The 27158-nt window shown below is 43.4% G+C and overlaps 2 protein-coding genes across 28 annotated transcripts in view; one reads left to right on the top strand and one right to left on the bottom strand.

The window, feature by feature from the left end:
• Positions 1-1313: 1313 nt before the first annotated feature.
• Positions 1314-21343, top strand: Cuzd1 (CUB and zona pellucida like domains 1). The gene is made up of 9 exons (XM_034522817.2): positions 1314-1470; positions 3091-3241; positions 5443-5657; positions 6861-7011; positions 7347-7564; positions 8697-8869; positions 11316-11707; positions 20095-20363; positions 21067-21343. Exons 1-9 carry the CDS (start codon positions 1377-1379, stop codon positions 21237-21239), a joined length of 1836 nt encoding a protein of 611 aa, XP_034378708.2. The 5' UTR covers positions 1314-1376; the 3' UTR covers positions 21240-21343.
• A 4361-nt stretch (positions 21344-25704) lies between these two features.
• The window catches only part of LOC117710731 (scavenger receptor cysteine-rich domain-containing protein DMBT1), a 117146-nt gene continuing 115692 nt past the window's right edge, over positions 25705-27158 (bottom strand). For all 27 annotated transcript variants that reach the window (XM_076911717.1, XM_076911737.1, XM_076911727.1 and 24 more), the window contains one exon: positions 25705-26466. In XM_076911717.1, coding sequence (XP_076767832.1) covers positions 26181-26466 — 286 coding nt within the window. In that variant the 3' untranslated portion in view covers positions 25705-26180. The remainder of the gene's footprint in view (positions 26467-27158) is intronic.

Genomic DNA, 27158 nt, shown 5'->3' with positions numbered 1-27158 from the left:
CATGGTGGGAAACATGGCTGCAGGCAGGCAGGCCTGGCGTAGCAATGAAGCAGTAGCTGAGAGCTCACATCTGATCCACAAGCATGAGGCAAAAAGCCCACCCCTGGTGGCATACCACCTCCAACAAGGCCATACCTCCTAATCCTTCCTAAACAATTCTACTAGCTGGAGACTAAGAATTCAATTACATGAGCCTACGGGGCCATTCTCATTGTAACCACTATACCTAGAACTGGCCATTCACTGAAATGTTCCACATGAAATTAAAACAAGACTGAGTTTTTCTCTGCCACACAGGTCTGTCTCTATCAACTGTTGCCTGAACTTTTCACTGCCTCCTTTCCCCCTTCCCTCTCCTCCACACATAATCATTTTATAGAAGTTCCTGCACCAAGGGCCTTTACACACACACTTTTAAACAAAATTCCTCAAGTAAGATACATGATTGTCTCCCTCTTTTTGTATTTGCTTCCATTTCATCTTCTCAAGATGCTTTTCCTTTGTCCAAATTTGCATTCTTTCCCAACCAAGGCTGCCACATTCTATTCTATCTATCTGTAGCACACTAAACACACATGCCCCTGTATGAACTGGGATTCATTCATTGTCTGTTCCCTCCACTTGGACTAAAGGTTCGCTAAGAGTCCAGTGTATGTATCTTGTACTCAGCTCTGTATTCCCACATCGTAGGACAGTGAGCAATAAAAACTTGCTCAGTGAATGAATAAATAAATAAGTGAATGAATGAATAAATAAATGAATCGGTAGTCCCTTTCACATGCACACTCTTCTCCCTAGTCTCATGTTGGACACCAGGACTTCTATCCCTGAGTTGCAAGCTCAATGCCTGAGGGATTCTAATCCATCCATGTTAGCCTCTTCAGAGGGAACAGGGGTCAGCAATCCTTGCAGGGTTGCAGGGAGGCCTGATCTACATTGTCTTTTCTTCCACATCCTTTGTCCCTTCCTTACCCCTTGGGTCAGCCTCCTGTAGGCATCTGAGGGCCCAGCTGGGTCCAAGAGTTTGCTCTCCCCTGGCTTGCTGAGCTTTGGATCCTGGAACAGTGCTCTTTCATGATCTTCACAGACAGGGTCAAGGCTCAAGTTCAGAGCAGTTTCAAGGCCAAAGGAACTGCTATGTAACTGCTGAGCTCTGTGGGGAATCCCGCTGGCTGGCCCATAGCCCTTTGAAGAGAGACCTGGAAGCATGAGCACAGTACCAGGAACTGCTGGCCAGGATGCAGCTCCACAGCTGTGGACTTCTCACCAGCACCACCCCTGGCGTGGCTAAACTGACACTTTTCCCTAGACACCAGGAAGCTTACAAAACTCAGGGGATTATAAAAAGCCTGAGGGCCCTGAGGCACCCTGCAAAGATGGCAGTCACTGGAAGGCTGGTCATTTGGGCTGTTTTATGGGCTGTTTTAGCTGTCTCCTGTGGGGCACAGCTGAATTCTACAGAGGCTGAAGGTAAGAAAATTGAACCAGATTCTTCAACTCAAACAAAAGCAGACTGGCTTTTACTAGGCTTCTCCCAAATCTTTGAAAGCTTTCATAGATGCCACTGCTCTCCATACAGGGAGTAACTCCGCCTCATGTTCTCTGGGCTTAATTAATAGTCACTTCATTAAGGCCCATGATCATTGAAATAAAAAAAGGTGCACACAATTTCACTTTGAATTCATAACTCAGGAAGATGATTTCTACATGAATAGATATTGGTCTAATTCTTATAAAAATAAGTTTTAGTTGCTGATTTTTTTTAAAAGGGCAAATCAATAACAGAGAAATAATCTGTTCAGTTCTAAAATGTTACATACACAAAAAATGGTCTCTGTTAAGAGGGAAAATGCCTTAAGTTTTACAACATGATGCTGTTTATGTCTAGAACTGTGCACAGAACTTCTTTAAAATCAAAAAGAGAGGAGGAAAGGAAAAGACAGAAGAATTCGCAGAAGGTTTTAATAAAGATGCTGTCCCTGGGTGGGTGGGACTGTGCCACCTCTTCTGTTATCTTTGCTTTCTTTTCCCTGACAAATGTAGACATAGTTATTATTAAGTAAAGATAGCTAGACAGTTCATTCATCAGTCATGGGTGAAAGAGAACATATGAAAGTTTGTTTCTAAGTACGTAGGGGTTTTTACAGTCTCTTTTGGAAAATGTGTCAAAGAGTGACAGACAGACACAGAGAGGGTGGGGGAGGAAGGGAAGGGAGAGGGATTGTGTGTGTGTGTGTGTGTGTGTGTGTGTGTGTGTGTGTGTGAGCTTCTTTGCACGGGAGCCTCTTCGTCAGCCTTCCAAACACTGCAGTTACAAAGGTACGCCTCCATATCTTTCTTTCCTCATTTTTTATTGGGTTCCTGATCTTTAATTTTTTTTTCTTTTTACATTTATTTATGGTGTGTGCTTAAGCACGCGTGTCCTCACATCTAACAGTCCTCAGGCGAAGGTCAGAGCATAGCTTCTAGAAGTTGGTTTTCTCCTTCTACTATGTGGAGTCTGCGGACTGGCTATGGATTGTCAGCTTTGGCAATGAGGGCCTTTACCCACTGAAGCATCTTATCGGCCCCATCTTTTTGTCCAATAAGTTTTTGTTATATAAAACATTTTTTCTTTTAGACAGAGTTTTAGTGTGTAGTCCTGGATGTCCTGGAGCTCACTCTGCAGACCAGGCTGGTCTTGAGCTCACAAAGATCTGCCTGCCTCTGCCTCCTGAGCACTGGGATCAAAGGTGTGTGCCACCACTGCCCAGCTAACACTTTTTAAATTTAAATGTATTTTGATCATATTCTTCCCTTTTTCCAAGTCCTCCCAGATCCTCTTCTCCTCTCTACCCACTCCACTTTAAGTTGTTTCCTCAAAACAATCCCCAAGCCCAATACAACAACAAAATCCTAAAAACCTAGAAAGCAAAATGCATCAACACCCTAAGGGAGAGAAACTGAATTCAAATAAAAGCACACAAAAAAATTGTGGAGTCTGGTATATGTTGGTCAACTACTTTCTCTTCCTGTGGGAGGTTGAATCCTAGTGCCTGCTGGGAGATGGGGACTGCTCCTTTCCTCAGTGCCAACTATAGTATCTACCAGGCAGATCAAGATGCACAGCCAGTCTGGGAGGGTCCAATCTGGGAGAGAACCATAAAGCCCTGATCCTACAGCTCAATGCTGATGAGAACTGCACTTGGACCATAGCGAGACCTGAGAACACAAGCGTCAGAATCATCATCTCCTACATCCAGTAAGTAGAGGCTTCAACTTCTCAAGGAGGGAGATGACTCTAGCCATGTTGGGGTGGGAGATGAGCTCTCTGCAGAGGGAACTCAGCTGCTTCCAGAGGCTGATGCGGTGATCCCCATGGTGACAAGAATAATGATCATGGCCACTGGTCATCACCAAAGACTGGCATGCAAAAATCTGGGTCACACAGTGATTGTGAGGCCAATGCTAAAGCTACAGGCACAAGGAGTTTGAAAGCTTGTGGAGGTCCATCAAAAAGTGTACACATTGATCAAGGTTGGTACCCAGCTATTTACTGCTAGAATGTAGGTCTTAAAATCTTAAACTCTGACTCCAAATTCTGGTCTATATTAGAGCCATTATGGAAGTTTCCCAGCGTGCACCCTGGGCAGTTAGTTCAGAGTATCAGAGGATGGGACCTAGCCTTGATAGTTTTTGAAATTGTATTTTAAAAACAGCAGACATATATTGTAATGCCTTGATGATGCCATGCTAAGATCTGAGACTCTGTACTACAAAGCCTCGGGACTTCAGAGGATCTGCCCCAGTTATTTCTCAACACCCCTCTGCAACGGGTACAACCTAACTCAGTAGAAAAGAAAGCTCAGAGAAGCTACTTTCTGGACCAAGGACACTAGTCCAAGAAGGGAGTGGGATCCCAGCATTCTTGCTCCAGGACTCCTATTCTAGGTCAATGCTTCTTGCTCTGTAGCTGTCAGATTCATCAAGAGGGCTCATCAAAATGCACATGCTGGGCTGGGCTGGGTTCTATACTATCTAATTTAAATAAGATATGTGGAGCCTGAAAATCTGTGTGTAGTCCTGGATGCCTTGGAACTCACTCTGCAGACCAGGCTGGTCTTGATCTGCCTGCCTCTGCCTCTGCCTCCTGAGCGCTGGGATCAAAGGTGTGTGCTGTGACTGCCCAGCATGGAGCTCATGACTGATAAGAAACATTCTCAAGTGACTCTGATCCCACTGTTCCAGCCACCATACTTGGAGAACCAGGGCTCTACATTGCAGAAGCTGGAATTGACTGACCGTCAGTGAAATGCAAAGACAGCAACTCACTGACTTCCCAGAACACTAGAAACCTACACCCCTTCCCCATTTTTTGATATATAAAGAAAAGAGCAGGATTGTGCTAAGAGCAAAACTCAGTAGAAAGACATCATGGATTGAGGCGACTTCTTGTATAAGAAGCCCATGGAAGGTTTGTCATGCTAAGATGGCAAAAAACAACAAAAAAAAACCAAACTTCCAATGCAAGTACAGAAGAGGAAACTGAGGTCAAGTGTGGCCTAAGTTCCTGGTCCAAAGCTATATATCAGGGGAGTGCTTAAGCTGGAAGGGAGTTCAGGCTCTCAGAGCCATCTTGGGTATAGATCCTCTATGGGTGTTTGGAAAGAGCCTGACGTATGCACAGAAAATAGAAATCCTGGGCTGTCTTGTCAGTGCAGAGCATTGGGCCATCCTCCAGAATGAGCATACGGTGGGGTGGAAGAGGCAGCTGGGGGATGCTTCACTGGAAGGCGGCCATGGAAAGTTGTTTTTTCAGCAAGCTTGGCTATCAAATATCAGTGAGGCTGGATTCTAAATTAGAAAGATCTATACTAACTACTCACCCTGCAGTTTCAGGGAACAGAGGCAAGAGGAGAAGGAAGAAGAGGAAGAGGAGGAGGAGGAAAAGGAGGAGGAAGAGGAGAATGAGGAGGAGGAAGAGGAGGAGAAGGAGGAAGAGAAGGAAGAGGAGGAAGAGGAGGAAGAGGAGGAAGAGGAGGAGGAGGAGGAGGAGGAGGAAGAGGAAGAGGAGGAAGAAGAGGAGGAAGAGGAGGAGGAAGAAGAGGAGGAGGAGGAGGAAGAGGAGGAGGAGGAGGAAGAGGAGGAAGAGGAGGAGGAAGAGGAGGAGGAAGAGGAGGAGGAAGAGGAGGAGGAAGAGGAGGAGGAATGCAACCCTGGATTCTAGGCCTGTTTTTGTTCATTTACTAAGTACAAAGTGCTGCAAGTTAGTTCACTTTCCTGAGCCCATTAAGGTTGTGGCCTGACTGATCTTGAAGAGGGATGGAGCTTATGATTGATTTAAGTGAACCAGATTGCCCTCACTCACTAAACTGCTGTGCTAATACGAACAGGGAACAATGCCTTTTAAAAGCCACTTTCGCTAGTGGCTCTTCTCCAATCACAGGTGTGTTCTGTTCCCAGGTTGGATCCAGACAGCAGGTGTGAAAACGAAAGCATTAAGGTGTTTAACGGAAGCTCCACCAGTGGGCCTCTGCTAGGGAAAGCCTGCAGCAGGAATGACTTCGTGCCTGTGTTTGAGTCGTCATCCAATTTACTGACATTGCAGATAGTCACTGACTGGACAAGGCTCCAAAGGAGTATCTATATCTTCTACTATTTCTTCTCCTCTGGTACCAGTAAGTTGTCCATGACACATCCTTTCTCCTGCCCTCTGCAAGCACAGGTTACACCAGTTCCTGCTGGGGACATTGTGCTCTTGGATCTGTTCCCTCACAGAGTTCTCTGGTGGAAAGGCAGTTCTCCAGTGGCGTGCTGAGAAGAATTGAGTGTTCAGTCGCCACCTTTGTAATCTGATCCTTTGGTTCTGGAGAAGCTCCTGATGCTCTTCCTCTAACCAGTCCCCTGGCTCACCACACAGCTACACGTTGATAAGCACTGTGTCTGAGCCCAAAGGACTCTGTTCAGCCTGTTTAATAACCTTGAGACCCCTTTGACATTCGTTAAATATGAGTTGAGGCTCTTGGGCTTTTGTCCAAACTATCAAGTTCCTGGGGATGATTCTGACAACCAAGCAAATGTGGGTGAGGCTGAGCTAGTTTGGGGGCAATCAGGCGCTACACAATTCTATGTAGCTGGCCCCTAATTCCAGTTTTACCTCAGGTAGAATGCCATGGACTTGAGCCAGCAGGTTCATAAGGAGAGCTTCACTCTTCTTTTCTAGAAGAGCTGATCTTGACACTGATATCTTTGTGCTACACAACCAACAAGGTGGAGACCAAGCTCTTCTGGAGCTGGACCCAGGCTACCTCCTCACACCTGACATGAAGACCCTACGTAATATGGGTCCTATGAGTCAACCAACCTAAACTATTTTATACCAACATAGCAGTCTTCAGTTTGCTTCTCTGTCATGCTGCCCACTACAGTACCTACGGTGGCAGGGATGGATAGAGGAAGGCGACATCTGAGTTGAAATTTGAATATTAGCCTGAGAGAGTAGCAGAGGACTCTATACTGAAGCCCTAACAGACATCTTAAGAAAGGACAGTTTAGAACAACAGCTCCTTTGGTGATAGCCAGTGAGCCTGGACAGCAATAGTGGGGGAGGAGCCTCCAGCACTAACCCCAAGAGTGTGGCTACTTTCTACAGCTCAGTCCAAGGGGTGGAGGGCCTCTCTAGCCAATTCAGTCACTTTAGTATGATTTGACTGCAGGACAGAGCTATGCTCTCGGGTGTCCCAAGGGCAAAAGGTCCGATGCTAAGAGAAGAAAACCCCCAACGTGATCCACAGAGGAGACGGGGATGGTGTGACACTCAGGGAATACATGTTAAACTCCATGCATCACAGAAACATCTAACGGTCTTTGTGTTTTTCCAGCTATTCCAAACTGTGGTGGTTACCTGCGAACACTGGAAGGATCCTTCAACAGCCCCAATTATCCAAAGCCGCACCCTGAGCTGGCATACTGTGTGTGGCACATACAAGTAGAGAAAGGCTATAAGATAAAGTTGAAATTCGCAGAGCTCTTGTAAGTATTGTGGTCTACTGTAGAGACCCCCAAGCCACTGGGGGACCAACCTGGGGAGCAAAACAAATCACATGCTCCCACATGTAGGAACTTCTCAGAGAATCACTGTAGAAGGAAACACACTTACCAGTTCTGTTGACTATTTTTCTGGACATTCTGAGGTACCATGAAGGGACTCACGAAGTTCCAGGTTTGTCATCATAAATCTGAGATGTCATTGTAAGGAAAACTCCTTCCTGACTTTAGAAAGAATGATCAAAAAAAATTAAAAATAAAAAAAAAAATAGAACTGAATACTTTTGAAAAGCTTTTACACCAGAGGCTGTCTTTCTCAGCCTAGAATTGGATGAGCACTGCAGGTTTGATTTCATGGCAGTCTATGATGGCCCCTCCACCACGTCAGGCCTGCTCAAGCAGTTCTGCGGCCGTGGGAAACCTACCTTTGAATCTTCCTCGGACACCATGACTGTTGTGCTGTCTACAGATTATGCAAATTCCTACAGAGGCTTTTCTGCTTCCTACACTTCAATTTACATAGAAGATGTCAACACCAGTAAGTCACTTGTCACAGCCCTCAGCTACTTTGAGCTCTCTGATTATTACTTACATAGAGCCTTCTCCTTGATTCTTAGCCCGATTGTGGCTAGCCTTGTTTGCCAGCCTGTCACATGTACTTGGGAATATAGCTAACCTGGAGGCTTGAGGAGCCGCCCTGTGTCCTGCTTACTACAGGAGGAAGTGAATGACTCCACTAAGCTGAAAATTATTTCAATAGAACCCAAGATCTGGTTGGCTTAATGTCTTCTGTAATAACATAATTTTAAAGAAAAGTAACAATAATAATTGGATAAGAAGAGGCTATGAATTTAGAAGTGGGGGCATAAAAAGAATTGGAGGGGGCACTTGGGAGGGGCTTAGGGGTGAAAGAAAAAAGGGGGAAAGTAATGTAACTGTAATAAGGTGTATAGATTATATAATTAAATCAGATGTGTAGATTATAGCGCTAAACAAGGTAGCAGTGGGCATTGTGAAAAGCTCACCAACAACTAGGCCGTGTCAGTCTTCCACCTACCATTTAATGTATTGTGAGTTTGGATAGTTATTTATTTATTGTGTGTGAAAGTGGGTGTGCATTCGTGTGTGTGTGTGTGTGTGTGTGTCTGTGTGTCTGTGTGTCTGTGTGTATAGAGGCCAGAGGAGGACATTGGGTATCCTGCTCTTGCACTTTCTGCCTTGTTCCCTGAGACAGGGTTTTAATCTGGCAGCCAGCAAACCCTAGTGATCTTCCTGTCTCAGTTCCCAACAGCGCTGAGTTACAGGAACGTGCACAGCAATAATTGGCTTTTTATCTGGGTCCTGGGGATTCTAACTCAGGCCACCCTGCTTGGGCAGAAAGTTCTCTTACTGACAGCCATCTTTTCTGCACAGAGGACTCAGGTTGTTTGTTGCTGTTATTGTTTTCTTTTTGACACTATGTAGCCCTGGCTATCCTGGAACTCATTATGTAGACCTAGAATTCACAAAGATCCATGTACCTTTATCTCCTGGCTGCTAGGGGTAAAGGTGTCTGGCACCAGTCCCAGCAGGTTAAACTTTTTATAGAATAGTCTGCACATGGACATTTTAAAAATGTAAAGTTCCTAGCTGGCCCAAATGTGATCATTCTTTCCCCCGTTTCTTGATAGCATCTTTAAGTTGTGCTTCTGACAAGATGAGAGTCATCATAAGCAAATCATACCTACAGTCACTTAACTACAATGAGAGCCATTTGCAGCTAAATGACCCAACTTGCAGACCGAATGTATCAAACGTCATAGAGTTCTCTATCCCTCTGCATGAATGCGGTACAACCAAAAAGGTACTGTGAAACCCACAGCAGGGTTCTGTCGAATGCTCACAGATGCGCCATATGGGGATGCACAGGTACGGAACTTGCTGTATCTTTCATAAACTACAGCGGACACACATGGCTGGACTGAGAAGGCATGCTCATAGCTGTGCAGTTCACTCACACACGGAGGCGTGAACATAGCTGTGTACACGTTCACTCACACACAAGTCACGATTGTCTTATTTATTTGCAAGGGAACTGGAGGTCGGCTGCTTTTCACAGAAGGCAGAGAGCTCTGAAGCCTCACTAGAGAGACTTGGGATATCTTTGGTGTTTAGGGTTTCCTAGCCTATTGGGAAAAGTTGTACAGAATATCATCATTCCGTATTTGGTAAAATTTAGTTGGATTTAAGATCTTATTATCTTATTATGAAAAGAAAGAAAGTAAAAGCATATTTTAAATATTAAGAGTTGTAAGTCCGTGATTTGGTCTGTATGCTTCAGAAATGCCACTTAGGATCCTAAGCACTGCCAACACTCTTAGGCCTCTCAATATACATATTGTAAACTTAAACCACTTTGTGTTAAGAGGATGGAGACTAGATCAGAGGAGCTGATAAAAAGTAAATATTTTCTTCTGTTTATTTATTTCTTCCAAAAATGAACACACAGGCTTTATTATTTCACAGACATCTATGGTGCAGCAAGGCCAAGCTTCTATCTACACACACTGGGGACCTGCCGGGTTAGACACACTAACTTAGGCCTCTTTGCAGAGGGAACATGTCGTAGAGTTTAGTCTTCTATTTATCAGCTCCAGGGCCTCACACACGCCAGGCAAGCCCTCTGCTGCCGAGCTGTATTCTCAGTCTTCTTACCTTATGTTTCAAAACAGGATCTCATTGAGTTGTCCAGGCTGACTTTGAACTCTGCAGTTTGCCGAGGACCAGCCTCGGCCTGCAGAGGGGTTCTAAGGAAGAGGTGTCCGGGAGCAGTAAAACAAAGGACTCGAAGTAAAATCTTGGGTTCAAGCTGACCATCTATGTTCTGCTGGACACGGCTTTTCATATTGCCTTCTCTATGGTCTGCTCTCTCTGAAGGTCTCCAGACAGCGCTCTCCTTCGATGTTCTGCTCAAGATAGTTCTCCAAGCAGCTCCCTCTCCCTCTCCCTCTCCCTCTCCCTCTCCCTCTCCCTCTCCCTCTCCCTCTCCCTCTCCCTCTCCCTCTCCCTCTCCCTCTCCCTCTCCGTCTCCCCCTCTCTCTCCCAAAGGAAAAAAAAAATCTACGAATAGCACATCTCTTGTAGATCATAAGCCCAGACTTTCATTTTACATATCAGTCCAGTTATTTACTCCAGGTTCCGTCTTGATTATCCTATGAATCAGCGTCTTGTGACCCAGCCCCTTAATTCTTAGGAGACAGCAAGCACACATTGCCTTTAACATTGTAAAAGAATTCAGAGATATGCCTGCCTCTGTTAAGCACAGACAACAAACTAGCTAAGTAGGACCCCAACATGAAATTACCATTTCTCTATTCCCCCCAGCCCCCGCCCCCTGAGTCTAACCCTGCTTTGTCCCTGGCCTACCCTGAACTCAGGAATCTGTCTGAAAACCTTAGCTGAGTGGGATCTCCTGTAATCACCAGTCCCCATATTTATCTTCTTTGTATCTTTCTGACAAGTTGGCTCACAGTACGGCTGTTTCTGTTCCTTTAGATCTGTGAAGCCCCTCGTATAATTCATATTGCATCCTTATTTTTTGAGAAATTATATACGTTTGAACTCATGTTTTTAGAGTTTTAGAGCCCTTAAGGGCTGTCCCTGAAGATCCCAATGTTTATCATTTTGCCGAGACATTAGTCACACCTTCACCTCCCAGACTTGTGTTCTCTCTGATTATGATGGAGTCATTAACATTAACATTAACATTAACAACATTAACATTAACAGGGAGGGCATTCCTTGAAGAAGGAACGTAAAATATGTACATTATTACACTAGCAAGCCTTATGCCCACAGCAACCATTGACAATGCTGGCTCTGTTTCAGGGGCAGGAACTATGTCATTCTGTCCTTATTAAGGCCATGCCAGACCTAGCAGTAGCTCAGGTGGGCTTTGAACTTGTGATCCTTCTGCCTCAGCCTGCCTAGGAGCCTGTGCCAACAGGCTTGATCTGGTGAGTTTAAAGTCCTAAAAGAGCTGGAAAGTTGCATTCCACAATGATGTTAATGTAATTGAAAGAAAATTCTACCCAATTCTATCTTTCAGTCTTTCTAATACAAGCTGTATCTTTCACTCCCTTCCCTCTGCACAGTAAAACACATTTAAGGTTGAGAGTATTTAATGTGAAAGCTGTTATCTCAAGACTAAAGGAAATTAATTTGCTATCAACAAGTCTTATCCTTCTCTATACTCTGCAATATATTGATGGATTAAAATATAAAAAATGGAATTCTTCCCCATTCTGCAGATAGAGGACGACACCATCAGTTATGCCAACGTAATCACCTTCACCAAGTTTCCAATTTCTGCTGTGATCACCCGACAGAAGCACCTCCAGATTGTGGTGACGTGTGAGATGGAGTATAATTCTACTGTGGAGATTCTGTATATAACTGAAGATGACATCATACAAAATCAAAGTGTTCTGGGCAAATACAACACCAGCATGGCTCTTTATGAGTCTGGCTCATTTGAAAATCTTATACAGGAGTCACCATATTATGTAGATTTGAACCAAACTCTTTTTGTCCAAGTCACTTTGCACACCTCAGATCCAAGCCTGGTGGTGTTTCTGGATACTTGCAGAGCCTCTCCCACATCTGACTTTGTATCTCCAACCTATGACTTAATCAACAGTGGGTATGTAGTGGATCTCTGGATTTATCAGTATTATTTTTTAACTGGATATTTTATTTACATTTCAGATGTTATCCCCTTTTCCCATTTCCCACCCAGGAAACCCCTATCCTATTCCCCCTCCTCCTGCTCCAGTGAGGATGTGCTCCTCCCCACCCTTCCCACTCAAACCTCCCCACCCTCAAATTCCCCCATACTGAGCATCCAGCCTTCATGGGACCAAGGATCTCCTTCCCCACCTATGCCCAACAAGGCCATCCTCCCCTACACATACAGCTGGAGCCATGGGTCCCTTCCTATGTGCTCCCAGGCTGGTGGTTTAGACCCTGGGAGCTCTGGTTGGTTGGTATTGTTGCTCTTCTCATAGGGCTGCAAACCCTTTCAGCTCCTTCAGTCTTCTCTCTAACTCCTCCTTTGGGAACCCCATGATCAGTTCAATGGTTAGTTGTGAGCATCTGCCTCTGAATATGTCAGGTTCTGACAGACCTCTAAGGTCTATCAGGCTCCTGTCAGCATGTACTTCCTGACATCCACATTAGCATCTAACTTTGGTGACTGCACATGGGATGGATACCCAGGTGGAATGGTTTCCAGATGGCCCCTCCTTCAGTTTCTGTCCTACACGTTGTCTCCATATTTGCTCCCTTGAGTATTTTGTTAATCCTTCTAAGAAGGACCGAAGCACCCATACTTGGTCTTCCTTCTTTATGAGCTTCATGTGGTCTCTGAGTTGAATCTTGGGTATTGCGAGCTACTGGGCCAATACCCAATTATCAGTGAGTGAATGCCATGTGTGTTCTTTTCTGATTGGGTTACCTCACTCAGGATGTTATTTCTAGTTCCATCCATTTACCTAAGAATTTCTTGAATTCATTCTTTTTAATAGCTGAATAATACTCCGTTGTGTAAATGTACTACATTTTAAAAAAATTTATTCCTCTGTTGAAGGACGTCTGGGTTCTTTCCAGCTTCTGGCAATTATAAATAAGGCTGCTATGATCATAGTGGAGCATGTATCCTTGTTATATGTTGGAGCATCTATCTTCTGGGTATATGCCCAGGAGTGGTATAGCTGGGTCCTCAGGTAATGCTATGTCCAATTTTCTGAAGAACTGCCAGACTGATTTCCAGAGTGGTTGCACCATCTTGCAATCCCACCAACAGTGGAGGAATGTTCCTCTTTCTCCACATCCTCGCCAGCATCTGCTATCACCCGAGTTTTTGATCTTAACCATTCTGACTGGTGTGAGGTGGAATCTCAGGGTTGTTTAGATTTGCATTTCCCTGATGACTAAGGATGATGAACATTTCTTTAGGTGCTTCTCAGCCATTTGACTTTCCTCAGTTGAGAATTCTTTGTTTAGCTCTGTACCCCATTTTTAATAGAGTTATTTAGTTGTCTGGAGTCTAATTTCTTGAGTTCTTTGTATATATTGGATATTAGCTTTCTATCAGATGTAGGATTGGTAAAGATCTTTTCCCAATCTGTTGGTAACAATTTTGTCCTATTGACAGTGTCCTTTGCCTTACAGAAACTTTGCAATTTTATAAGGTCCCATTTGTCATTTTTTTGATCTTAGAGCATAAGCCATTGGTGTTCTGTTCAGGAACTTTTTCCCTGTGCCCAAGTATTCAAGGTTCTTCCCCACCTTCTCTTCTATTAGTTTCAGTGTATCTGGTTTTATGTGAAGGTCCTTTATCCACTTGGACTTGAGCTTTGTACAAGGAGATAAGAATGGATCGATTTGCATTCTTCTACATGCTGACCTCCAGTTGAACCAGTACCATTTGCTGAAAATGCTGTCCTTTTTCCACTGGACAGTTTTAGCTCCTTTTGTCAAAGATCAAGTGACCATAGGTGTGTGGGTTCATTTCTGGGTCTTCAATTATATCCCATTGATCTTCCTGCCTGTCTCTGTACCAATACCATGCAGTTTTTATCACTATTGCTCTGTAATACAGCTTGAGGTCAGTGATGGTGATTCTTCCAGAAGTTCTTTTATTGTTGAGAATAGTTTTCGCTATCCTGTTTTTTTTTTTTTTTTTTTTTTTTTTTTTTTTTTTTTTTTTTTTTGTTATTCCAAATGAATTTGAGAATTTCTCTTTCTAACTCCATAAAGAATTGAGTTGGGAGTTTAATGGGGATTGCATTGAATCTGTAGATTGCTTTTGGCAAGATGGCCATTTTTATTATATTAATCCTGCCAATCCACGAGCATGGGAGGTCTTTCTATCTTCTGAGATCTTCAATTTATTTCTTCAGAGACTTGAAGTTCTTGTCATACCGATCCTTCACTTGCTTAGTTAGATTCACACCAAGGTATTTTATATTATTTATGATTATTGTGAAGGGTGTCATTTCCCTAATTTCTTTCTCAGCCTGTTTATCTTTCAAGTAGAGGAAGGCTACTGATTTGTTTGAGTTGATTTTATAACCAGCCACTTTGCTGAAGTTGTTTATCAGGTTTAGGAGTTCTCTGGTGGAAGTTTTGGGGTCACTTAACTATACTATCATATCATCTACAAATAATGATATTTTGACTTCTTCCTTTCCTATTTGTATCCCTTTTGACTTTCTTTTGTTGTCTAATTGCTCTGGCTAGGACTTCCAGTACTATATTGAACAGGTAGGGAGAGAATGGGCAGCCTTGTCTAGTCCCTGATCTTAGTGGAATTGCTTCAAGTTTCTCTCCATTTAGTTTGATGTTGGCTACTGGTTTGCTGTATATTGCTTTTACTATGTTTAGGTATGGACCTTGAATTCCTAATCTTTCCAAGACTTTTACTATGAAGGGATGTTGAATTTTGTCAAATGCTTCCTCAGCATCTAGTGAGACGATCATGTGTGTTTTTTTCCTTTGAGTTTGTTTATATAGTGGATTACATTGATGGATTTCTGAATATTGAACCATCCCTACATTTTTGGGATAAAGCCTACTTGATCATGATGGATGATTGTTTTGATGTGTTCTTGGATTTGGTTTGCCAGAATTTTATTGAGTATTTTTGCATCAATATTCATAAGGGAGATTGATCTGAAGTTCTCTTTCTTTGTTGGGTCTTTGTGAGGTTTAGGTATGAGCATGATTGTGGCTTTGTAGAAGGAATTGGGTAGTGTTCCTTCTGTTTCTATTTTGTGGAATAGTTTGAAGAGAATTGGTATTAAGTTTTCCTTGAAGGTCTGATACAATTCTGCACTAAAACTATCTGGTTCTGGGCTTTTTTTGTGGGGTGACTTTTAATGACTGCTGCTATTTCTTTAGGGGTTATGGGACTGTTTAAATGGTTTATATACTCCTTATTTAACTTTGGGACCTGGTATCTGTCTAGAAAATTGTCCATTTCATCCAGATTTTCCAGTTTTGTTGAGTATAAGCTTTTTTATTGGGATCTGATGATTTTTTTTTGAATTTCCTCAGTTTCTGATGTTATGTCTCTCTTTTCAGTTCTAATTTTATTAATTTGGATTCTATCTCTGTGCCCTCTGGTTAGTCTGGCTAAGGGTTTATCTATCTTGTTGATTTTCTCAAAGAACCAGCTCCTGGTTTTGTTGATACTTTGTATAGTTCTTTTTGTTTCTACTTGGTTGATTTCATCCCTGAGTATGCTTATTTCCTGCCGTCTATTCCTCTTGGGTGTATTTGCTTCTTTTTGTTCTAGAGCTTTCAGGTGTGCTGTCAAGTTGCTAGTGTATGCTCTCTCCAGTTTCTTTTTGTAGACACTTAGAGCTATGAGTTTTCCCCTTAGCACTGCTTTTATTGTGCCCCATAAGTTTCGGTATACTGAGCCTTCATTTTTATTAAATTCTAAAAAGTCTTTAATTTCTTTCTTTATTTCTTCCTTGACCAAGCCATCATTGAGTAGAACATTGTTCAGTTTCCACATGTATGTGGGTTTTCCATTGTTTTTGTTATTATTGAAGACCAACCTTAGTACATGGTGATCTGAGAGGATGTAAGGGATCATTTTAATATTTTTGTATCTGTTGAGGCCTGCTTTGTGACCAATTATATGGTCTATTTTGGAGAAGGTACCAGGACATGCTGAGGAAAAGGTATATTCTTTTGTTTTAGGATGAAATGTTCTATAGATAGCCGTTAAATCCATTTGGTTCATAACTTCCATTAATTCCACTGTGTCTCTGTTTAGTTTCTGTTTCCATGATCTGTCCATTGCTGAGAGTGGAGTGTTGAAATCCCCCACTATGATCATGTGAGGTGCAATGTGTGCTTTGAGTTTTAGTAAGGTTTCTTTTATAAATGTGGGTGCCCTTGCATTTGGAGCATAAATGTTCAGAATTGAGAGTTCATCTTGGTAGATTTTTCCTTTGACGAGTATGAAGTGTCCTTCCTTATCCTTTTTGATAACTTTTGATTGAAAGTCAATTTTATTCTAAATTAGAATGGCTACTCCAGCTTGTTTCTTGGGACCATTTGCTTGGAAAATTGTTTTCTATCCTTTTACTCTGAGGTGGTGTCTGCCTTTGTCACTGAGGTGCATTTCCTGTATGCAGCAAAATGCTAGGTGCTGTTTACATATCCAGTCTGTTAGTCTACATCTTTTTATTAAAAAATTGAGTCCATTGATGTTAAGAGATATTAAGGAAAAGTGATTGTTTCTTCCTGTTATTTTATTTATTAAAGGTGGAATTATGTTTGTGTAGCTATCTTCTTTTGGGTTTGTTGGAAGATTACTTTCTTGCTTTTTCTAGGTTGTACTTTCCTTGTGTTGGAGTTTTCCATCTCTTATCCTTTGTAGGGCTGGTTTTGTGGGAAGATATTGTGTAAATTTGGTTTTGTCATGAATATCTTGGTTTCTCCATCTGTAGTGATTGAGAGTTTTGCTGGGTATAGTAGTCTGGGCTGGCATTTGTGTTCTCTTAGGGTCTGTATGATATCAGTCCAGGATCTTTTGGCTTTTATAGTCTCCGGTGAGAAGTCTGGTGTAATTCATATAGGTCTGCCTTCATATGTTACTTGACTTTTTTCCCTTATTGCTTTTAGTATTTTTTCTTTGTTTTGTGCATTTGATGTTTTAATTATTGTGTGACAGGAGGAATTTCTTTTCTGGTCTAGTCTATTTGGAGTTCTGTAGGCTTCTTGTATGTCCATCGGCATCTCTTTCTTTAGGTTAGGAAAGTTTTTTTCTATAATTTTGTTGAAGATATTTACTGGCCCTTTAAGTTGGGAATCTTCACTCTCATCTATACCTATTATCCTTAGGTTTGGTCTTCTCATTGTGTCCTGGATTTCCTGGCTGTTTTGGGTTAGGAGCTTTTTGCATTTTGCGTTTTCTTTGACAGTTGTGTCAATGTTTTCCATGGTATCTTTTGCACATGAGATTCTCTCTTCTATCTCTGGTATTCCGTTGGTGATGCTTGCATATATGACTCCTGATTTCTTTCCTATGTTTTCTATCTCCAGGGTATTCTCCCTTTGAGATTTCTTTATTGTTTCTACTTCCATTTTTAGATCCTGGATGTTTTTGTTTAATTCCTTCACCTGTTTGGTTGTGTTCTCTTTCAATTCTTTAAGGGATTTTTGTGTTTCCTCTTTAAGGGCTTTTACCTGTTTACCGGTGTTCTCCTGTATTTCTTTAAGGGAGTTGTTTATGTCCTTCTTAAAGTCCTCTATCATCCTCATGAGAAGTGATTTTAAATCTGAATCCTGCTTTTCCAGTGTGATGGGGTGTCCAGGTCTGCTATGGTAGGAGAAGTGGGTTCTGATGATGCCAGGTAACTTTGGTTTCTGTTGCTTATGTTCTTGCGCTTGCTTTTTGCCATCTGGTTAACTCTAGTGCTACCTGCACTCACTGTCTCTGACTGGAGACTGTCTTTCCAGTTATCTTGCTTGTGTCAGAACTCCTCAGAGTCCAGCTGTCTCTGTGATCCTGTGATCCTGAGCTCCTGGGCGGAAGAGCTCCTGGGACTCAGGCCACCTCTGGGATCCTGAAATCCTGCTGCTCTGAGTGCAGTGGTTTCTCTGTTGCTCCAAGTGCAGTGTTTCCACTGTTGCTCTAAGATGGTTCAGGATATGGTGTCTTCATAGGAGCAGACCAACTAGGTGTCTGCCCCAGCCAAAAGTACCAAGCAAGGGGTGGTGTCGCGCCTAGATCAGCAAGGAAGACGCGACAAACTGGATCCTTCTCAACAGCCTTTATTGGAAGCGCTCTTTTAGATTTCTGGGAGAGACTGACTCGAATGCCCAGAACGGGCTGCTTATATACCCCCAGCCCTGGGCGTGGCAAAGCGCATGGAGGTGTCCGATTGGTCAATTTGCAATGCCTCATTAGCATACTCATTGGCATACCCTGCCCGGGAGGGGGTGATTGGCCAGGTTTGTGGTACCCTAGTGGTACCTCATTTGCATGCCCCGTTCGGGAGGGGCTGGAGTCAAATTCCTAAGTGCACTGATAGTTCTACCTGAGCCTAAGCAGCCGCCATCTTGGATTGTGCCTCAGAGCGGCTGACGTGCGAATGCCAGTCAAAGCGGCAGTGTTGTCAGCTGCTTTGAGGCAGGCGTCACCGCTTCCCTCAGCTGGCAGCTGCTTTTAGTCAGCTGCACTGTGCGTCAAAGCAGGCAGCCACTTCTAGTCAGTGGCGCCGTGAGTCAAAGCGGGCAGCTGCTTTACTAAGCCGACAGACCTTCGGTGCCTTTAGTCAGCCGTCAGGTTGGCTGCTTACAGGGTGGGAGGGGAGTTGTATTCTGGAGGGGCAGGGTTTGGGTGGGTGATGGGTCCAGAGTGCCCCAGGCTCTCAGTTGCAGTTCTGGGTCTTAGGGTTGTGGGGGAGGGTTCTTACCTGTTGCTCTAGAAAGGTTCAGGATATGGTGTCTACACGGGAGCAGACCTGCTAGGTGTCTTACCAGCATCATTTTTTTTTTCCTTTTTCTTTTTTTCTGATGTGTGTATGTGTCGTGAGTGAGCAGGTGAATGTGCACATGTGCACATGTGAAGCTAGAGACTGACATCAGTTGGCTTCCTCAAAGACAGCTGACTTATCTTTAATTATTTTTTCTTATTTGTATATACGTGTGGTATGTGCATGTACACATGTGCACTTGTGTACTGGCATATGTGAGTGTTCACATGCATGGGTGTGTGCATCTGTGGAGGCCTGAGGTTGATACTGAGAGTCTCACTCTGCATCTTAATAATAAGGCTATATAATAATAATAATAACAATAATAATAGTTATATTAATAATAATTAATTAATTAATAATGAGGCTCTGTGTCTCAGCTGAATGTAGGACTTAGCAGAGGCTGTCCTGGCTAGTCAGCTTGCTTTGGGGGTTTTCCCTGTCTCCACCTTCTGGGTGCTGAAATTACATGTGGACCACCACACTTGCCCTTTTATGTAAGTTCTGAACAGGATCCAAATTCTGGTCCTCAACGTGTGTGACAGGTGCTGTAACCATTGATCCATCCCCTCATCCTCTCATTTTATGAGATAGGGTCTTTCACTGAACCCAGAGCTTGTAGATTCAGGTAGGCTGTCAGCCAGAAAAAAATCAGGCATTGTCCTGGCTCTGCCTCCTCAACACTGGGATTGCAAGCGTGCTAGACTTGTATGCTTGTATGTGAGTGTAGGGACTGAACTCAGGCTCCCATGACAGTGTGCCCTTTACTGACTGAACAATGTCCAGCCTCTCTCTCTCTCTCTCTCTCTCTCTCTCTCTCTCTCTCTCCCTCCCTCAGCGTCTCCCTCTCACTGTCTCCCTCACTCTCTCTCTCTCTCTCTCTCTCTCTCTCTCTCTCTCTCTCTATATATATATATATATATATATATATTATAATATTTTTCTAGTATGGAATTTTATTAAGCTTAATCATTTAAAATTTGTTACTGTATACTAGCTGCAGATAATTCATGATAAAATTTTTAGATAGACTTTCCAAATTCCTGGGATCTTAAATGTGACTATAAAATATTTGATTGTAATTGGGAGAAACCACTTATAATTTGTCTAGAAAGGCCTATTTGTGTTTCAGTTTTTGTTTTTGTCTTGTTTTGTTTGTTTGTTTTGTCTGTTTTTAGCAAAGACTTGGAAAGTTGCAGCTTTTTTTTTTTTTTAAAGCACCATGGTCTTTTTCCTCTAAACGTTGATGGGCAATCAGCTGTACTTGTACATCAGTATAGAGAATGTGGGGAGAGGTGTTTGAGCCCGAGTGCATAGGTGCTTATGTCCTGGTAGCTCACAGGAGCAGGAATTTCAGAGTGGGAACATTATTACATTTCTCAGAACCAGCCCCATAGCTCAAACCCACAACGCTCTAACCCACTGGCGTCTTTCTAGAGAGGTTCACACATTGAACATGCTTGTATCACCTCATTTAAATATGAAAAAGCTGCTGTGATAAATTCCGTTCTGTCCCAAAATTCTGTTCCAGATGTAGTCGAGATGAGACCTGTAAGGTATATCCCTTATTTGGGCACTATGGAAGATTCCAGTTTAATGCCTTTAAATTCTTGAAACATCTGAGCTCTGTGTATATCAAGTGTAAGATTTTGATCTGTGATACCAATGACCACACGTCTCGCTGCAATCAAGGCTGTGTCTCAAGAAGGAAACGAGATATTCCTTCATACAAATGGAAGACTGATTCTGTTATAGGACCAATTCGCCTGAAGAGGGACCGAAGCGCAAGTGGAGATTCAGGCAAGAACATACTATTCATGATCTAAGGACACCCGTGGCTTGTAAAATGTGGCTCAAATCTGTTGTTCCTGAGGTGTACAGTTTAGACATTTAACACAGAAGTCTTAGCAAACAAGTGACTAAGTACACAAGATGAATATCTCATATATATACATATGTAATGTATATATAATATGTATCATATATGTGTATATATGGAGAGCACACTGATACTACAATGTTGTTTGTACAGCCATTTGTACATATATTTAAGAATGTATTGTACTAACCTCATATCTAAAACCAACTTTCCTTTAGCTTCTCAGTTCCTCATTATAGATGTTTGAGCAGATAATTAAATTAGAAATAATCTATTTTCAACTTCTAAATGAGGAACAAAGTCAACCAGTGTCCACATCAGAGACTATTTGGGGAAAAAGTTATTTTTTCAAAACAGACAATATTATGTTAACATAGGACAACCTACTTCTGGGCACACTGAGACCTCAGAGGCTATGTAGGAAAGACTCAAAGACAGTCCAGCACTAAATGGCCTAAGGTAAAACCTAATATAATGAATTTAGATGTTTGAGAATCATCTTTCTCTATTGAGTTGAAAGTACACATTATTAACTTACACATAAGATTCATAGGGTATAACTTGACATTATGAATACTACCAAAATTTTGTAATGGTAATACTTAAAACTATTTCTAATTTCAGGACTTCTGCCTCAAACACATGAAGCAGAAATTTCAAAGCAGCCTCTCAGCCGTCTGTACCTGTTTTCCTTCATGGTTCTTGCTCTGAATGTGGTGATTGTGGCTGCAGCCACAGTGAAGCACTTTCTAAATCGGTGGATGGATCACAGATACCAGAAGCTTCAGGTCTACTAGCCGTGAACCCCAAGAAAGGCCTCTTGTCTTCTCCTGGGTGCCTGATAGAACAGTTCCCTGTGCCTACAAGGGTTAGGAATAAACCAGGAAGGCCTAAAAAGCAACATGTGTACTGTCATGTTCAAATCACAGCAACGGTGTGTTTCATTATGGGATGGCTGAAATGAATAAATAGTACGTCTGGTCACTTTGTTTTGGACAGAGTCTCTGTTACCCTATAACTCTGACTGGCCTGAAACTTGCTATGCAGACCAGGCCAGTCTTGAATTCACAGAGATCCTACCTCTGTATTCCCAGTGCTGGGACTAAAGGTGTGAGCTCAGCTTCTTTTTTTAGATGCTAAATAAAATGTGTGCCATCTCTAAAATGTAAAGAATCAATGCAAATATTCAACCCTTTGAAAGATAAAAGTTGTAATTTGAAACTGGAGTGGAGTGGGCTCTTCAGCCCACTAAAGCTGCTGCTGACCCACAGTCTGAATACCTCTCCCCTGTGCAGCTCACAAAGGGGTTTTGGTGAGAAGAATCTGACAGTAAAATGAGACGTCAGACTAGTTTCTGAGTTATGAGATAAAAAACACTCGTCTTCTATTTCCCATGAGAATGAGCAGATGTTATTGGAGACTCTAAGATAAACTACTCTATATCTGCCAAATAACAAAGCTAATTATTTTAAACAAAAAGAAAAAAGAAAAGAAAATACAACCTCATCTTGCCACCTAACCAACACACGCATTCATGTTCCGAATAAATTTAAACAGGAATCTCGGATTGTCAAAGGCATTTGCTTCTTTTATTTTTTGTTATGTTTTTCTTCTATAAATGTGCACCACGCACACCAGATATTACAGGAAATTCATTGATATACAACAGATAAAAAAGACACCAACCCTGTCCTTACAGGCTTGCTGCTTTTCCAGCCCTAAATCAAAGCAGAAATTCCACATTTACTGTTTTTAAGGCTTTGAATAATTTTTAAAACTTTTTCCTGGTTCTTTGTGAATTTCACATCATGCACCCCAATCCCACTCCTCTCTTTCTCTTTGTACCTACCCCCCTACTCTTGCAACATCCCCCCAAAACAAGACTTTTTTTTTCTTGGTTTGTTGTAGTGTGTCACAGTGTACCCTTTTGCCCACACTTTGATTTCAAAATATTCATTGCAATGACTCATTGGTCTGGCACTGGCCTCTGGACCAACACTGGACCCTCCCTGGGACTCCTCTCAGATATCCTGTGATTGCCCTGTGTCATGGAGATCCTGTAGTTTTGGATCTGTAGGACCTGCTTCTTCATGCACTCTAGCAGTCCATCAGTGGGGTAAATGTTAGAGTGGGCCAATCAAAGTCCCGGATCTGCACCTGAGGGTATCTGAGCTGGTCAGCCCGCCTGCTCTCCTCAGGGCTGGCTTACCCAAAACCCTGCTACCAGGGCCAGCTCTACCCTGTTGCCCAGGCAAGGTGCCAGCCTGCTCTCTCAAGTGTTGCAGTCATTGAAGGACACGGCCAACTCTCCGGCCTGCCATAGATATCGAGAGATGAGGGAGGGGAGGGGAGCTCTATCCCTCATCAGCACCACCACCACCCAGCAGACAAGAAGCAGCTTTCCCATACTCACACCCTTGAGGCTGGCTCACCCTCAACCACCACATCCGTTGTGCTGCCCAGGCAAAGTACAGGGTCTGCTCTCCTGAGTGCTGCAGCAGGTGAGGGACAGGACCGCCTCTCTTGCTCTGATGACCGTGGGGCCAGCTCTCCTGCCTGCCATCGGTGGCAAGGGGTGGTGGTGGCAGTGGTGATCTCTCCCTCATCCATGTCACTGCATGGCAGGCAAGTGGCGGGGCCAGCTCTCCCACACTCACACCCTCAGGGCTGGCTTACCTGGGCCCTGAGGTAAGCTCTACCGTGCTGCCCAGGCGAAGTGCAGGGCCGGCTCTCCTGAGTGCTGCAGCTAGTGATGTACAGGGCCAGCTCTTCCACTCTCATGACCCCAGGGCCAGGTCTCCTGCCTGCCACAGGTGGTGAGGGAAAAGTGGGGAAGAAAATATCTCTCCTTTATCCACCCAGGAGATGAGTGGTAGGGCCAGGTCTCCCACATTCATATCCTCAGGTGATGGCTCACCTGCAGCTCCTGCAGTATATGGGGGCCATTCTCCCAAGAACTGCAGCTGGCAAGGGTTGGGGTCAGCTCTCCTGATAGCATGCCCTCAGGGCCAGTTTTCCCATGATGCCCAGGTGAGGGGTAGGGACAGTTCTGCACAGCCTTCAGACATTAACATGTCCCTAAACAGCAACCCACACCAAGAATGTCCACTTAGCCTTTGGTGATAGAAGATCCTTGCTGCTGAAGTGTCACAGACCCAGCTGTGGCCCCCAGTGGAAGCACAGACTATGACCCCACCGTGGTCCCAGGCATCATCATCAGCTACTCACATCAGGCCGATTCTCATTACCCTTGGCTCTCCAGTTCTGCCTCTCTTCATTGTGCCCACATCCTCCTGTTTCTCGTTCTCTTTCCTCTCTCCATCACTTATTCCATGAGAGCATGAGTCATTAGTGACACCTGAGGTCTCTGTATGTCTACAGTCATTTCAGTACTGGCCTCAGGAGTGCTATTCTCCCTCCCAGGCCTGCGAGGCACTGGGCTGGTGGTCATCTCAGGCTAGCTCCCTGTCCAGGTCCCATGGCCCCTCCATCATCTCAGATTTGTTCCTTGCTTGGCCTGCCTGAGTGGCTTTAAGCCCCCAAACAGATGATCCTTGCATTGAGCCTCTCAGGCAGGTCAGGCAGGTCAGGCAAGGAGCAAGCCCAAGATGACAGAGGTGGAGGAGAGAATTTCTAAGCAGCCAGGGTGTCCATGCTCCACTACCCACAACTGAAAGGTCACCTTTGGAAATGGGCTGCTCAAATGGAGCTGGGAACTTGGGCAAAGCAGTTGTCTTGATAAACATCCCCAGGGAATGGTGGCTGGTGAGCCCCTGGCCACACTAAGAGCCCCTGGCCACACTACACAAAGCCTAGTAGATGAGTCCATCTATTTGAAGGACATCTTTATTTCCTAAAATGTTTTCCAAAGCAAAATCTACTTGTATGCTTCCTTCAGGAGACTTACTTAACCAAGCATTTCAGAAACACTAAAGCAAAAGGGGAGGACTGAAGTACCAGGTATGGGCCAATCAGAGGGATGGAGGTGGCCTGGTCTTCCTGGTGTTCTCTGCCCCCATTGTCACCTTACTCCTGACTCTCCACTGGGCCTGCTCAGGGCAAAAGATTCCAGGTCCTTTCTAAATAGGAGTGGGAGTGGACATCCAGGCTCCCTACCTGGTCGGCTTCTGATAGGTGCAGATGAGGCCTCACTGCTGTCTGGCGGTGACGAGCGCCTCATTCTGCCTTCCCTGGTATCACCCTGTCCCGATAGAGGGTAGAGGCAAAGCTTCTCAGTCTTACCAAGCTGGCAATCGGCCAAGGATATTTTTGTAACGAAACTGAAATGGCCCTTAATTAATGTGAGTTGTTTGTCAAATGTCCACCTCAGTACCTCAGAGTCAGCCACCAAGCTCCACCAGACACCAGGCCTTCTCCCCTCAGAAGGACAAATGAATTTTTTTCTCACACACTTTTTTAACAACAGAGACTGAGAAACCATTCCTTGGGCAAAGATAAGGGCTCATTTTAGATATTTCTAATGAATATTTTCAGACAGGGGAAAGAACAAAATCTCTGTTCAAATTACCATTTTCAAAGCAAATGCTCTGAGCACAATTCCATGTTCAAAGTCAACCTGGGCTATGCCAAGAGAGCTTGTCTCAAAGGGTAAAAGAAAAACAGTGATAACTTTGAAGGTGCCGAGTACAGCACAGCCTGCTTCTCCTGTCAGGAAATAAGGTGGGGGCGGTCCTCCTGCCTCAGGAACAGGATGTTTCTGACCTGTTCTTGTTTGCTCTTCAGCTTTCTTGGGTTAATTTCAAGTTTCCCAGATGTTTTGTGAACTTGACTGTGTACATATGTGCAGCTCGCAGAGAAGGCACTGGGTTCTTAGGATTCTGTTTCACCCCTCTCATCTGCAAGCTGAGAGCTAGACTCCAAGCTGAGAGCTAGACTCCTAGCAGCTAGGCTCTGATTTGTTCTCTTCCAAACAACTGAATCAGACTTTTTTTTTTTTTTTTTTTTTTTGGTTTTGGGTTTTTGATACAAGGTTTCTCTGTGTAGTCTTGGCTGTCCTGGAACTTACTCTGTAGACCAGGCTGACCTCAAACTCACAGAGATCTGCCTGCCACTGCCTCCTTAGTCTGGAAGTAAAGGAATGTACCATCATGCCCAGCCTGAAGGACACTTTTAAATATATCATCAATGATTTATATCATAGTGACTTGTGTTGTCAATGACTTACATTGTCAATGACTTGTTTAGCTCAGTTGTTCTGCTTTAAAAAAAAAAAAAAAACTTAAAGAAAACTAACAGTCTGGCTTCCTGGAAAATACTTTATTTTTTACAAGATTACTGGCAAGGTGTGGAAATGAATTCTCACATTTCCAGAAGAGCAGAGAGAGACCCACCTCCCTATCAGCACCCAAATAGTAAGTAGACATTTAAAAACAATCTTTAATTGGCCACAGGGTAAAGAGAGACAACCTTGTGTTTTGTACATTTTAAGACAATGATCAAGTTGAAACAGTGAACAATAAGAACAAAATCAGCTTTTTTTTCTTTTTTTTTTTTCTTTTTCTTTTTTTGCCTACAAACAGAGCAACTGCCTTAGAGTTAGCACTCAGGGATCTATTTAGTAACAAATCACAGAGAATCCCTCGGGTTCTTCCACCTGTCTGCATGGATGTGTAGACAGTGTGGTCAATGTTTGGTTTCTGAGTAATCGATCAAACATCGATAAGAAACAGACCTGACTTCAGTTTTCTGCCATACTCAGTGAGAACAGGTAGGCGAGATCACACCAGGGCTTTACTCTGATTGACTTCTCTGTGGATCTTCAGTGGTCCCACTGTTTGGAAATATTCAGTTTGTTTTTCTCTGACCGCTGCAGAGCCTGCGCCTCTCCTTTCCCGACAGCCCTGTGAGCATCGGGAAGAGTGGTCTCCGAGTCGGCAAACGGCAACTTTACACTGCAGGTAGACCACATCGTAGCTTTTGAGGAAGCTGAAGGCATTGAACCTGAACTGGGCCACGTTCTTCTCAGGAGCATGGAGGTTGGAGTAGGAACTGTCTTTGATGCAGCTGATGGGAGAAAAACCCAGACCTAAAAAGTTAGCTAATACGTGACATGACTTTTCTCCAACCCACATAACCAGGCTTGGTTCTGAGATCCCAAATCCCAGTGGAGTGCTTTCTACTACCTTCATTTTCTGAATCAATCACTACTAGTTTCCATTGTTAATGGAAACCTCATACTTGGCCATGAACAGAAGGGAACAGTTAAATACAATGAAAACCAATCAAGGTTTTCGCTGCAACCTTTGCCTTCTAGGTCTACCCTATTTTGCCTACAGGGATGATTACAAAGTGGCTGTTACATTTAAAAGTGCACTTAGATTATTTAAGAACTGATGATGCAGGTCAGTAGTTGACTACTTGGCTAGCATCCCCTATACCCCGAGTTCAATTCCCAACACTACCCAAAGAAAGTATAGTGTAAACCATAAGGCGGTGTAAGTGGTACATCAAGAAGAGATAAGATGAAGTTATGTAGAATGTGCAGCTAAAAATGAACCAGAGAAGGCAGAAAAGACAGTAGAGCAGCTTTCATTCTGTACAGAACAAACTTCAGAGAGAGAAGAACTGACAGGGACAAGAAGGGCGTTTAACAACAACAAAAGAAAGGGGCAATCCTCTGAGAGGAGATCCTTAACCAAGATGATGGAAGTGAAGACTACTCTTTAGCCATATACAATAATTGCTAGTGTCATGTA

This window comes from Arvicanthis niloticus, chromosome 1 (genome assembly GCF_011762505.2).
Source record: "Arvicanthis niloticus isolate mArvNil1 chromosome 1, mArvNil1.pat.X, whole genome shotgun sequence".
NCBI classification, from domain to species: domain Eukaryota; kingdom Metazoa; phylum Chordata; class Mammalia; order Rodentia; family Muridae; genus Arvicanthis; species Arvicanthis niloticus.
The sequence above is the reverse complement of the archived record's forward strand: the minus strand, read 5'-3'. Positions and strand labels throughout refer to the sequence as shown.